This window comes from Dromiciops gliroides, chromosome 4 (assembly GCF_019393635.1).
Source record: "Dromiciops gliroides isolate mDroGli1 chromosome 4, mDroGli1.pri, whole genome shotgun sequence".
Lineage (NCBI taxonomy): Eukaryota > Metazoa > Chordata > Mammalia > Microbiotheria > Microbiotheriidae > Dromiciops > Dromiciops gliroides.
In genome coordinates this window covers 480,621,409-480,635,173 of record NC_057864.1, presented here as the reverse complement: position 1 = coordinate 480,635,173, position 13,765 = coordinate 480,621,409, and the positions used below count along the sequence as shown (strand labels likewise).

Sequence of the window (13,765 nt, the reverse complement as noted above, 5' to 3'; positions counted from 1 at the left end):
AAAGGCAAGATTGAAGGAATGAATAAATCATTTATTAAGTAAGCCCTTCTATGTGCAAAAGTGAAACAATTTCTATCCTCCAGCAGTTGGGTTTCCAAGGCGGGGGAGGGGGACAGACAAATAAATATGAAAAATAAACACAAGGGAGTTAGGAAGAACGGGCACTAGTCCTTGGGGGTGGGGTGGGGGTAGGAAAGCCTTCATGTAGAAGGTGCTGCCTGGGTGAATCATCAATGAAGATAGGGATTCTATGAGGCAAAGGTGGGGAGGAAGTGAACTCAGGCATGAGCAAAACCATGGAGATGGGAAATGGAATCTCATGCACGAGGAAGAGAAAGAGAGTCAGTTTGGTTAGGCCTTTAATCTCAACTTGGTATGAGTAGACTAAATAAGGACAACTATCTATGGTCAGAGTCAGGCGGGCAATCTGTGCTCATGGGCAGAATTGTTGTTGGTGGTGGTTTTTGTTTTTTGTTTTTCTTCTTTTTGTCCTATGAAGAATGGACCGTGTCCATGATCCTTCACAGAATCATAGAAACTGATCTCCAAGTTGTACGGAGCCCCTGCAATGTGGTAGGGATAACTATTTTCCTATAGGGTGTTTGTCCTGATATCAGTCAACCAATAAACAAGTATTTTTACATACCTAGTATATGTGCCGGGCACTGTGCTAAATGCTGAGGATTCAAAGACAAAAATGAAGTAGTCCCTGCCTTCAGGTAGCTTACATTTGATCTCCTGTTAGAATTATGCTCCTTGAGAATAGTTGTTTCATTCTTTGTATCTGCTTAATAAATACTTATTGATCAATTGTTGATTGAAGGGAATAAATGCATATCACTAGGTCTAAGAGACCCAGAGTAGAACTATACAAATATTGTCAGCCTGTGATGAATTCTCCTTCTGGCTTTCAAAGGAACAGAGTCTATCTGTCCCAAAGGCGGCTAATTGCTCTCTTCTATTCTGGGCCTCATTTGGGCCCCATCCTGGCCAGTTCAGAGCCAACACAGCCCTATTCCAGGAGAGCCAGTTGATACTGAAGATGATCTTAAGGAGATGGAGCCTGGCCTACTGGCTAGTGAACCCCTGAAAGGCTGGATCAGTATTGCGTCCTCTCTGGGACAAATTTAGCTTCTGTTTTTCTGTTCTCAGTAACTACAACAGACACATAAATGGAAAAAAAAGCCCATACAGTTATTACCTGGGGTGTTTCGTCTCCCACCCTCAGAAGTTCAGAAGCTCACTGTCCACAGCTGGTTAGCTCCTTACAACTGACAAAACACGGGAACTGAGGCAGAAGGGCCATTCCTGATCTTTCTGGGGAGCGTGACATGCAGAGCAAATGGAACCCTCAGTTCGCTAGGACTTTGAGAGCTGGGCAAAGAAACTGACCAAGGCTAGAACCCAAACATCACAGCCCTCTGGGGATGTGCCCATCAAAGGCTAGTGCAATATCCTCTAGGGAATCCAAAGATAAGATGCTTAAGTAGCTAGTCTGCAGAGAAGAATAGAAGGAAAATCCCTTCATGACTAATCAGGAATTAGAGGGAGTTCATACACACACAGGCCCTCACACAAACACAGACACACACAATTAGCCATTCCACAGTCTCCCTGACTCCCCTCCTTCCTGGCTTTAAATAATAGCCTAGAGCCCTTCCTTCACATTTTTCTTTGTTTCTTTGTTCAGGAAGCCAGGATCCCAACAGGGTCTAAGATTTCAGTTATTTTCACTCGACGGAAAATCAATAAAATATTCATCTTATGGAGATAGTTTTCCAAAGCTTCAGGACTTCAGTTTATTGTTTAGATTTCTGAGGGAGGGTTTTTTGGGGGATTGGGGGGAGACCAATCTCTGATCTCATTTGTCTGAGGGACTCCAAGAGGGGAAACTCCCTCTTTCAATGCAGATTGAAGGTGCTCCTTAGACAGTTCCCAAAGGATATAGTGCAGTTAAGTGACTTGCCTGGGGTTCATCCAGCCAACAGTATCTTGTCAGGGGGCTAGGACATGAAGCCATGTTCCAGCTCCAAGACAAAGTGTAACGCAAAACATGAAGAGCCATAATGATTCTGAAGTGTTTTGCTTAAATGTTATTTAAACATAGAAGTCATTCTAGGTTATTCTCATGAATAATGAGAAGAGATTGAGCTTGAGCATGCAGTAGACCTGGAGATGGGAAGACCTGAGTTAAAATCTCATCTCAGACACTAGCCGTGTGACCCTCCACAAGGTGATCTCTGCCTGCCTCAGTTTCCTCATCCGTAAAAAGAGGATAATAATAGTACCTACCTCCCTGGGTTGTTGTAAGGATAACATGAAGTAATGTTTGCAAAGTACTTTGTAAACCTTAAATGTGCCAGATGAATCATGAGTCAGAACATAATTGTAGAGCAGGGGGTCTGTGGATAGTTTCAAGGACTCCATGAACTTGGATGAGAATCCATCTTTGTTGTCACCAATTTCTAATTGAAACTTAAATTTTCTATATCAATTATTTAAAATATTTTTAGAGAGTAAACAGGCTTCCCCAGAGACTCCCAAAGGGGTCTATGACACACACACAAAAAAATCCTAATTCTAGTGTAGAGGATAGGAAGCCAACCTCAAAAACAAGTCACTTAATTCTCAGTGACCCCCAGAAACCCTCTAAGAAACCTTAATAGTTGAGGAACAAAGAACAGTTTTGTGTGGGCAGAGGAAGTTTCTTCACTAGAAGTTCCTTACACTAATAAAATCAAGGGGGAACGTCTGTTGTTTTCAAAAAACAAAATCTTTAAATAAATCCTATTCCAGCGCTTGAGAAGAGCTTGAAGATGATCCTTAGTTCTTAGGGGGTTGTGCCAGGCATTTACAAGTTCTATTAGACTAGAAAGGTTTTGGGCGTGGGCCCAGCACTGGTCTGTGCCTGCTGTTCAAGGAATAGCTGGGCAAGTAGGATGGAGGTCACCATCTGGAGGACAAAATTACAAAACAGACTTCATTCCAATGTCATGGGGGGATTATGGGCCCCGGTCACCCCAACAATTCTCTGGGGGGTTCAAGGAACTTTTTCCTTGAAACTCAGGGGTTTCCCTTGAATCAAGTAGGCCTCTCCTTGAACACAATCAAGGACAACACACAACGCACCTAAGGAGATAAGCGGCACAGATCGAACGGAGCATGCTCCAGGACCATCACCCTACATTCCAGTCATCCTAAGCATCTGGATGAGCTAATCCAGGAGAAGACCACCTGGAACCGCCCATCAGCAGACTGCTTAGACCCATCAGGACAAAGTTGACACCCACCACCAGATCTCTCATGAGGGATTCTTCCTACCCCAGCGCGACTCGGAAAGACCACCAGCCCCTCACCTTATAAGAGACTCTTACCCACCCTCATCTAAACCCTATAAAATGGCACCCCAACAAGTTAGTTGTGGGGGAAAAGCGTTTTGTTCTGGCAAAACTTTCTCCCCGGCCTGTTTCTCTTGTACCCCAATAAACCTGTTCTCTTATTCCTAATTAGGTCTTGTGCGAGAGTGTAATTCTTTACAGAGGAATCCTAAGGACCCACGTGCATTCTCCTATCGGTTTCTCCCCCATAACACCTGTATGGGTCCTTGGTGCTCCTATAGTTATAGTTGAGGAAGCAGCAGGAAATGGGCTAAAGCAGGGGATCTTAACTTCATCTGTACTATGGTCCCCTCTGGGAGCATGGTGAAGCCTGGGGACCTCTTCTCACAATCATGTTTCTAAATGCATAAAAGAAAATAAGGAGAATTACAGAGGAAATCAGTCCTACTAAAGCAAAGGGTCTTCTTTTTTAAATTTAAAATCATTCGGGTGGCTAGGTGGCGCAGTGGATAAAGCACCGGCCCTGGATTCAGGAGTACCTGAGTTCAAATCCGGCCTCAGACACTTGACACTTACTAGCTGTGTGACCCTGGGCAAGTCACTTAAACACCATTGCCCCGTAAAAAAAAAAAAAAAAAAATTTTAAATCAATTCATAGACCCTTTGGAGATCTATCCACAGACCCATGGACCCTAGCCGACAAATCCCCAGGGTTAGAAGTTGCTAAAAATCAACCAGTTCTTAGACCGTCGAGGAATGTTTAATCCTGACACTTCATTGGTTAGTGATGATGACCAACAAGGCCAGAGACTTTTAGAGGAAGTGAAGCCCACAGACACTAACAAACTGTTATGATAAAATCAGAAGACAAAAAACCACACATCACTGGAGGGACAATTCACCTGTCTCTTCATCAGGCTTATTTTCATGTGTATGTTCGTGTATCTGAAGATAGGAAGCATCACATTATGGGGCATGAGGTCCTGCTACCTTGTAGAGCTTTTGATGAGTGTGGGTAAACACACCACAGGAGGACAGTTTTGGAGTTCTGGCTGAACCAACATCCATTACAAAAATAAAGATATGGAAAAACTCTACCAAAAAAACCAAGAAGATCCTCCAAATTTAGTCAACCCAGATCTTGACATGTAAGGACTTCAACCTGGGGGGTGGGCTCAGCGGACAACAGTGAAAATAATATTAGAAAATAGGCTTTGGGGTTGAAAAAATGAAAGAGGCGGGGCAGCTAGGTGGCACAGTGGATAGAGCACTGGCCCTGGAGTCAGGAGTACCTGAGTTCAAATCCGGCCTCAGACACTTAACACTTACTAGCTGTGTGACCCTGGGCAAGTCACTTAACCCCAATTGCTCACTAAAAAAAAAAAAAAAAAAAGGAAAAAAGAAAGAGGCCAGAAGCTTCACACCTGGAGATCATGAATATTTCTTCATTCAACATTCAGAATTTGCTAAGGCCACAAACAGGATAAATTGGGGGATGGTCTCTAAGTTTCAGGAGCCTGCAGGAGGCAGATTTCAATCATTTTAGAATCAGCTGTTAACTTATCACCAACAGTCCAAGTAAAGACCAGATTACGAGAAATGAAGAGATGACCTGAAAAATGATAACAGCTCCTACCCAAAATGTTCAAGCTCAGAAAAATGGGAAATGGACAAGACATTCATCTTCTTATTGTAGCTTATGGGAATTTAGTCAATGCTCAAGAGTTCTTACATCAGAGAGAAGCATGGAGTATTCCAAGCCCTATCAACTCCCCAAACAGTGAAAAGCTGCCGAAGAGAAACCCCGTCTGCTAAAAGCTTGACATGAGCTCTAGCCAGGCCAGATCGTAGGGTTCTCAGCTAAGAGGTTGGAGACACCATTTGGATCAAACCCTTCATTTGACAAATGAGGAGATTGTGACCCAGAAAGGTTGTTTGATTTTCCCAAGACCACGAGGGGCTGAGATTTGAACCCCTGTCCCTTTTCTTCAAATCCAGTGCTCTCACAACAGTTCCTGTCTATCCGAGAGCGTTTGTGGATGAGAAGAAGAGGACAACAATCAGACAGGAAATGAAACAATTCTTCCAGCAATAAATAGCATGCAACATCGTTGAGAATGTGTAAATGTGGAAAGGGAAGTGGGCTGGCCGGGTAGAAAGAAGGCGGGGATGACACAGAAACAGCAGGAGACTGGCTACATGGCTACGACTGGTATATTAAGAAAACCAAGGGACTTGACACTTAATAGCTGTGTGACCCTGGGCAAGTCACTTAACCCTCATTGCCCCACAAAAAAAGAAAGAAAAAAAAGAAAACCAAGGAAAACATCACACAAAATGGGTATGAAAAGATTGACATTTGCAACATTGGAGGGATTGTTGACAGGCTGAAACTCTAGTCACTAAAGTCTATCAGGAAAGGCAGCTAGGTGGAGCAGTGGATAAAGCACTAGCCCTGGATTCAGGAGGACCTGAGTTCAAATCCGGTCTCAGACACATGACACTTAACTAGCTGTGTGACCCTGAGCAAGTCACTTAACCCTCATTGCCCTGCAAAAACAAAAACAAAAACAAAAATAAAGTCTATCAGGAGGAACATATAAGATCATCTACATTTACTGAGGAGGAACCTGAGGCCGAAGAAGGCTAAGCGACTTGCCTGAGGTCTCACAGGCATTACCTATAGTGACTACAAATTCAATATGAAGACCGAGCACAGTGGTCTGCTCATCTTAGGGGCCTGCAATCACTAATCAGTCTCATATGGATGCTCATATCCCCCATTCTGCCCATGGGTGTCAAAGCAGGCATGGTTACCAATCCTGTGGAAAGCAAATTAACAAAGACAATGTCTTTCATGTCATTCATGCAGTGCCTGCTATGAAAAGAGCCTGCCCTGCTGGGTTTTTCAAATGTGTCATTTGCAACAGGTGTTTGATGGAAAGATGCATATGAACTAATATGGAGGGAAGCAAGCAGAACCAGGAGGTTGGTGTACACTTGGGCAGCACTGGATGATGGCTTGTGAGTAACTCTAAAGATCAGTCTTAGTCTCAGAGGACAGATGATGTCCTCCCACCCCCACCCCCAACCCCAGAACAAGGGGTGGGAGTGGGGGTCAGTGATGCAGAATGTTACCTACAACCTCAAACACCAGGCCTGAATTAGTTGGTTTGTTTGTTGTAAGGACGGGTTCAATGGAGGGAGAGGGGGATGACATATTGGGGAATAACAGTGGCATAAATACAAAAAGAACCATTAAATTTTAAAAAAATAAATGTGTTAGGGGCAGCTAGGTGGCGCAGTGGATAGAGCACTGGCTCTGGAATCAGGAGTACCTGAGTTCAAATCCAGCCTCAGACACTTGACATTTACTGGCTGTGTGACCCTGGGTAAATCACTTAACCCCAATTGCCTCACCCCAAAAAAAGTGTTTATTCTTTTCTCTGTGATCTCAGGGAATGAATGTAAAGATTCTTTTCTCTGAAATCAAGAAGGATTATGACATGATTTCTCCTTTTTCCATGGCAATGACTCTGTCAGACACTCCGAAGCCTCAGGAATGTCCCTGACATGGGTCACAGGGACACCGGTTATGAACAATGCCTCATTGCTGGTATTGGCAGCATAGTGGGATGGAAAGAAATCTGGGTCTGGAATCAGCATCTGGCTTTGCTTCTTAGTACCTTTGTGACCTCAGGCAAGTCACTTCCCTTCTCTGGGCCTCGGTTTCCCCATCTGTAAAATGGGAGGGGGGGACTAGGTGACCTCTGAGGTCCCTTCCAGCGGCAGAGCTAGACTCCTATAAGGAGATGACATCTAATGTTCATCCTGCCTCCTATCAGTTAAGTCAACATTTTTAAAGCACAAGACCCTGTGCTAAGTGCTGGGAATACAAAAAAAAAAAAAAAGGTAGAAGGCAGTACCCATGGGGCTCCCACTCCAATGGGGGAGAACACGCAAACAGCTGTGTAGTCAATAACTACAGGATAAAGAGAGAATTCCGGGCTTGGGGCACAGGTGAAAAGGAGGGCTGTCCAGCAGATGGAGATAAGCAAGGCTGATAGACAAGACAGATAACTCAACATGACTTCAAGACTCACCAGCCTCCTTTTTTCTGTGTCCTTGAAATTAGCCCTAAGCCCCTTAATTATAGAATCAGAGGTCTACATCTGGAAGAGACAGCGAAGATCATCTAGTTCAACAAAGTCACTCTACAAATGAGGACACTCAGACCCAGGAAAGATGAAGTGACAAATAGACAAATAGTCAGAATTTGAACCCAAGTTCGATGAATCTAAAATCGGTCAGTGCTCTTTTCACTGTGGCACAGAACTTCGTCAGCAATTCATGTTATAACTTGGGGAAAAAGAAGGGACCCTTGACTTACCTCCTGTTTCTCTAACCTACGGCTACCAAGAACAAAGACAGCCATCGTGTCAAAAAAGAAACAAACCCAACTCTGCGAGCAACCCAGGAGTTTCAATTCATTTATCTTCCTCTACAACTTGGCTCTGACTTCCACATAAATGTGATTTTGTTTTCACTTAGTCTGCAAAAAGTCTATCTCTGGGCTTCTCTATTAGCATCTCCCCTCAGGTGATCTCCAAACCTTCGTGCCAACAGCCCCCCGTTTCAACTCTAGCACCAGCCGAAATTCTTGTTCAAACAAACGCCAAACTCGACTCTCATTCTGGGGATCGCATACCTGAAATAACTGCTGGCTGCGGCGAGCACCGCCCGGTGGCAGGAGAATTCCTGACTGTCCACGCACAAGATGACGTCAGTCAGGGAGTTTTCCAAGCGGAGGTTCTCTAGACCATTCTGAAGAATTCTGGAGAGCTCCGTGTCATCGAACTTCACTTTTTCTCCATTCAAGATTTCCACCACATCTCCTCTTTTCTTGGAATGGCCTTCGTCCAGAGGAGTGAGGGGTCCTTCTAGACTTTTTTCCACCGTGTCTCCCATGTTTCAGGGGACACCATGTCATCCCGTCAACACTTGAGTCTGAAAGAGCTTCGATGTTGCACTCAGGTCTCACTGTAGAGGCTGAGCAGATTTCCTGTCCTCCACTTATCAACAGCTGTCACACACACACACACACACACACACACACACACACACAACAGGAAACCTTGCACTTTCTCATCCTGTTGCTACAAATGAGAGCAACTTCTTTTTTTTTTCTTTCTTTGAAATACCACCGCGTTTAGAAACGACTTCAGATAGACATACAATGTAAGGGGGAGATGCAGATCACAGATCACACATATCATCACAAATTTAGAGCCAGAAGATGTCTCAGACACCATGGAATCCAACCCACTCATTTTACAAATGAGGAAATGTGTAAGTGCCTAGTCCAAGCTCACACCGCTGGTAATTATACAGGACACAGGATTTGAATCCAGGTCTTCCTGACCTGGGGCAGCTAGGCGGTGCACTGGATAGAGTGCTGGGTTGGAAGTCAGGAATATCTGAGTTCAAATCCAGCCTCAGACACTTACTAGCTGTGTGACCCTGGGCAAGTAATTTAACCCTGTTTGCCTCAGTTTCCTCATCTGTAAAATGAGCTGGAGAAGGAAATGGCCAACCACGGCAGTAGCCTTGCCAAGAAACTCCCAAATGGGATCATGAAGTGTCAGACATGATTGAAATAACTGAACAACAACTTCTTCATTCCAGCTCTCTATCAACTTTGGGTCCAGTCAACCGTTACCTCCTTGAGGGTAAGATCTGTCCTTTGCTTTCCTTTGTCTCCTCAGTGATTAGCACATAGTAGGTCCCGAGTAAATGATTGATTTGAGCTATTTTCTACCTAAACATGATGACCAACTACCAAGTGTAATGGAGATCTTTGGTCCTGGCTGGTGGCTGTACTTTTATTTTATTTTATTTTTTCAGGGCAATGGGGGTTAAGTGACTTGCCCAAGGTCACACAGCTAGTAAGTGTCAAATATCTGAGGCAGATTTGAACTCAGGTACTCCTGAATCCAGGGCCAGTGCTCTATCCACTGCGCCACCTAGCTGCCCCTGGTGGCTGTACTTTTAATATCTCTAGGTGAGTCCCTTTGCTGACCTGGGTAATTCTGGGAGTCATCATAAGTCAGAGAGCTAGAAAGAACCAAAAAATCCAACACTTTCATTTTTACAAATGAGGAAACTGAGGCACAGAGAGGTTAAGGAACTTGCCCAAGGCCACACAAGGAGGAAGAAGAAGAGAAACCGAGGTTCTCTGACTCTGAATCCAGCCTATTTTCCTCTGCACGAGGGGACTGTGCTGTGGCCACTTTAGTGGAGACTTGAAGAAAACCAGTTCAACTCACTCTATTCTGACATATGATGTGTCTGTACTCAGTCCATGGCCCTGGACCAATGCAGACCTCCAAGGACCACCACAAACCACCGATGATGAACTAAGGAGAGAGATCCCTATAAAATGGGTTCAGGGTTCCAATGTAACTTGAGGGAGCAGGAAAGGCCACAAGGAATGGACCTGGAGAACTGAATAATAAAGTATATGGAAGGAGGGGATGTGTAAGAAGATTGGGGGAAAGGGGATAATGAGGAAAGGAAGGAAAAAAACATTTATTTAGCACATACTATGTGCCAGACACCATGCTAAGTGCTTTGGGAAACCTAGGTAGTAGCACAGTGGATAGAGCACTAGCCCTGAAGTTGGGAGGACCTGAGTTCAAATCTCACCTCAGACCCTTACTAGCTGTGTGACCCTGGGCAAGTCACTTAACCCTGATCACCTCAAATATCCAGGGCCATCTCCAGTCATCCTGATAATATATCTTGCCACTGGACCCAGATGGCTCTGGAGGAGAGAGTGAGGCTGGTGACTTTGCATAGCCTTCCCCCACTTAAATCCAGTTCACTGCAAGTCATGACATCACTCTCATGCTGTGGTCCTCTTTGAGAATGAAGGACAAACAACAGCTAAGCACTTTACAAATACTTTCTCATTTGCTCCTCCCAACCATCCTGGGAGAGATAATACTAGGATCCCCACTTTATAGTTGAAGGAACTGAAGCAGACAGAGGTTAAGTGACTTCCCCAGGGTCATACAGCTAGGAAGTATCTGAGTTTGGCTTTTAACTCAGGTCTTCACAACTCCAGGTTCCGTCCTCTATCTACTATGCCACCCACCTAATTGAGACCAGGTTATGAAGAGCTTTCAATGTCCAAAAGAATTCATTTTTGATCCTAAATACAGAAAAGCATTATGCCTAATCCCATAATGAATCAAGAAAACTTTCCTTCAACTTCCCACAGGGGCCTATACAATGACTAAAAATACTGTGTGACTTGGGCTTGCTAGGGAACAAGTCAATTTTCTCCTACCAGAGGACCCCACTTTCCCAGTTGGGAAAGGACTTAGGGAAGAGTCAGACTATTCCCCTATACCTGCACAGCCCACAAGACTCACAGTACCAGCAAGAGGCAAGCCTTGAAGCTTCTTTCTTTCCCTCTCCAGCCCATCACTGTCTCTAGGTCCGTGTGGTGTGTTCACACTCCCTCTGTATGGTCTGCAGTCAGACACCATACCCAATTTATGGAAGCAAGCTTTGTCTTGCATAGTACTCAAGGGGTGTTGTTCTGGGAGGCTGGGCTTACCTTACTCAGTTCCTCTTAGCACAAGCCTACTACACCAGGCAGAGGGGAAAACATTGGGAGGTAAAAGGGCTCCCTTCCTCACTTGCCCTGACATTCCTTTTTGCCCATAATTCTATAAAGGGATAAAGAGCGAATGCAGGTGTTGCTGGCAGGTCTCCATTGGCACAGAGGACCATAGTAACCTTTATCTTCCTTTCAGAAGAAAACACGGTCTCCCAGGAGCTGGGTTGAGCAACAGAAAGGGGCTTCTGGGGGACAGTAAGGAAGTGAAACAATAGCTAGGGATATTGCCAGCAAGGCTACATCTGGCATTGGGGGCGTGGTCGAGGTAGAGGGAAAAGGAACCACAGAACTTTGTTCTCCCTTCCTCTCTTTACTTGCCCTTCCGCACCGGGACCCTCCACTGGCACTGAGACAAGATGAGAAGTAGCGATCATGGTTGTGGAGGAAGCTGCCCCAATTCAAAATTCAGTTCTATTCAGTTAGCATGCATGAAATATCTTGTTATATAGAAGGAACTTGAGAGGACACTATGTGACCTTAGACTAGTCATTTGGTTTCCTTGGGATTCAGTTTCATTTTCTTTAAATGAGGCAGGGGTCAGGGGTGGACAGAATGGCTTGCGACATCCCCTGAAGCTCTATATCTATGACCCTTTGAAGTCTTTTAACTTACCTTGGCCTCAGTTTCCTCAACTAAAATAAGGGGTTGGACTCCATGGCCTCTGGTGTACTTGTCAGCTCTTGAGCTATGAGCCTGTGGTCACAGGTGAAGATGATGAAGGAATCATCAGTCAATCAAATGCCAATCAAACAATTGGCCAGTCATCCAATATGGCTGGGACTCAGTGAGCAATGAACTTGAAGGTGGGACTACTGAGTTGCTGTTGGTGCTCTCTGAAAAAGTCATGGACATGAAAGAAGGGCTACAGGGCTATGGCCTCTATTTTCAGAAAGAAAGAGAATCCTCCAACTAAAAAATATGTTGTGTAGTTGGTGAGCTTGACTCCGATTCCTGACAAAATTCTGGAATGCATTTTTCCATTTAAATTTTTGTTGATATCTTTCTTTTTTGCTAAACTACCTTGATTTCCCATTATATCCCCCCTTCGTCCCCTCTCAGCATCTCATCCCTTATAACAAAGAATAGAAAAGAGAAAAAGACCAAAAATTAACCAGTATATCACCCAAGTGTGGCTGATATATGCCATGTTTCAGTCCCATAGTCCCTAATCTCTATCAAAAACAGAGAGGAGGGGCAGCTAGGTGGCGCAGTGGATAGAGCACCGGCCTTGGAGTCAGGAGGACCTGATTTACTAGCTGTGTGACCCTGGGCAAGTCACTTAACCCCAATTGCCTCACTTAAAAAAAAAAAAAAACAGAGAGGAACATTCTCCTGCCTTTTCTTTAGGGGAAAGCTTGGACAAGGGAATTTTACATCATCCCAGGATGCATTTGTAGCACCCCTTAGGGTTGCCAAGAGTTGTGGAGCCTGGAGTCTGATGGCAAATGAAAAAAAGAGACAGACAGGGAGAGAAAAAGAGAGAGAAGGATAGAAGAAGAAAGAGAGAGAGAGAGAGCAAGAGAGAGAGAGCGAGAGAGAGCGAGAGAGAGCGAGAGAGCGAGAGAGAGCGAGAGAGCGAGAGAGAGCGAGAGAGAGAGAGAGCGAGAGAGAGCGAGAGAGAGAGCGAGAGAGAGAGCGAGAGAGAGCGAGAGAGAGAGCGAGAGAGAGCGAGAGAGAGAGCGAGAGAGCGAGAGCGCGAGAGCGAGAGCGAGAGAGAGAGAGAGCGAGAGAGAGAGAGCGAGAGAGAGAGCGAGAGAGAGAGAGAGAGAGAGAGAGAGAGAGAGAGCGAGAGATCCTAATCAGCATTTCTTACTTCCTCATTTCCCTCAGGAGTCACCCTGACTCCAGATTATTGTGGCCAGACTTTTAACTGACAAGAGAGTCCCACCTGTCCTAAGAGGGGTGTGTGTGTGTGTGTGTGACAGAGAGAGAGAAAGAAGCACATACTTGTGTGTGACAAGTGGAGGAGGGGACATCCTGGGGGAACCCCCACAACTGACATCGTGGAAGTGGGAGTCTGAGAGGATAGAAGCTGTGGTGAGAAGCTGCCACGGCAGCAGGCACGCACCTGCCACACCAAGGTCCCCAGCACTTAGGCTGAGCCCAGGAGGCAGCTCTGGGCAGATCCTGTTTTTGTTGACCTCACCTGATGGGATAAACTAAGGCAAGCAAGTCCTCATTCTCTTCTTCCTCCCTCTCCCCTCCCAAGAGAGGCTTACAGTTCTCCAAATCTCTTTTGTTTGCTTTCTGTTTCCTTCTGTTACAGTGTTAGGACTATTAAAGTTTCACCTGGCCAGCTGACACAGGTCTTCTCCTTGAGACACACCTTGAAACAAGAGCGATAAGCCCATTAGGTATTGCTGCTGTCTGAGTGGTCTGAGGGGGACGGAGATGGCTCCAGAGATGGGAGCCAACTCTCACCCAACTTACCCCAGCCACCACCAGTGGCATACGGTCCTCCCTCAGGTGATCACCCCCAAACTTTCCACAGTAATATGATAGTTCCATCGGTTCCTACACCATTGGTCCTCTATAAAAGTATTTGCCTTTCTCCTACTCAAGGAGATAGGTATCTCAGAGAACCACGTCTCTGTGCCATGCTATCTCCCCATGAGAGAAGTTTGACTTCTCTCTTGGTTTCCTTTCTCTAGCACCTAAATAAAATATTATTTTAGGGGCAGCTAGGTGGCTCAGTGGATAGAGCAGCGGCCCTGGATTCAGGAGGACCTGAGTTCAAATC

General features: G+C 45.2%; 1 protein-coding gene across 1 annotated transcript in view; it reads right to left on the bottom strand.

The window, feature by feature from the left end:
- KLHL6 (kelch like family member 6) overlaps positions 1–8,306 on the bottom strand; it is a 39,096-nt gene extending 30,790 nt beyond the window's left edge. Inside the window, exon 1 of the mRNA XM_043962953.1 lies at positions 8,047–8,306. Coding sequence (XP_043818888.1) covers positions 8,047–8,306 — 260 coding nt within the window. The remainder of the gene's footprint in view (positions 1–8,046) is intronic.
- Between the last annotated feature and the right edge of the window lie 5,459 nt (positions 8,307–13,765).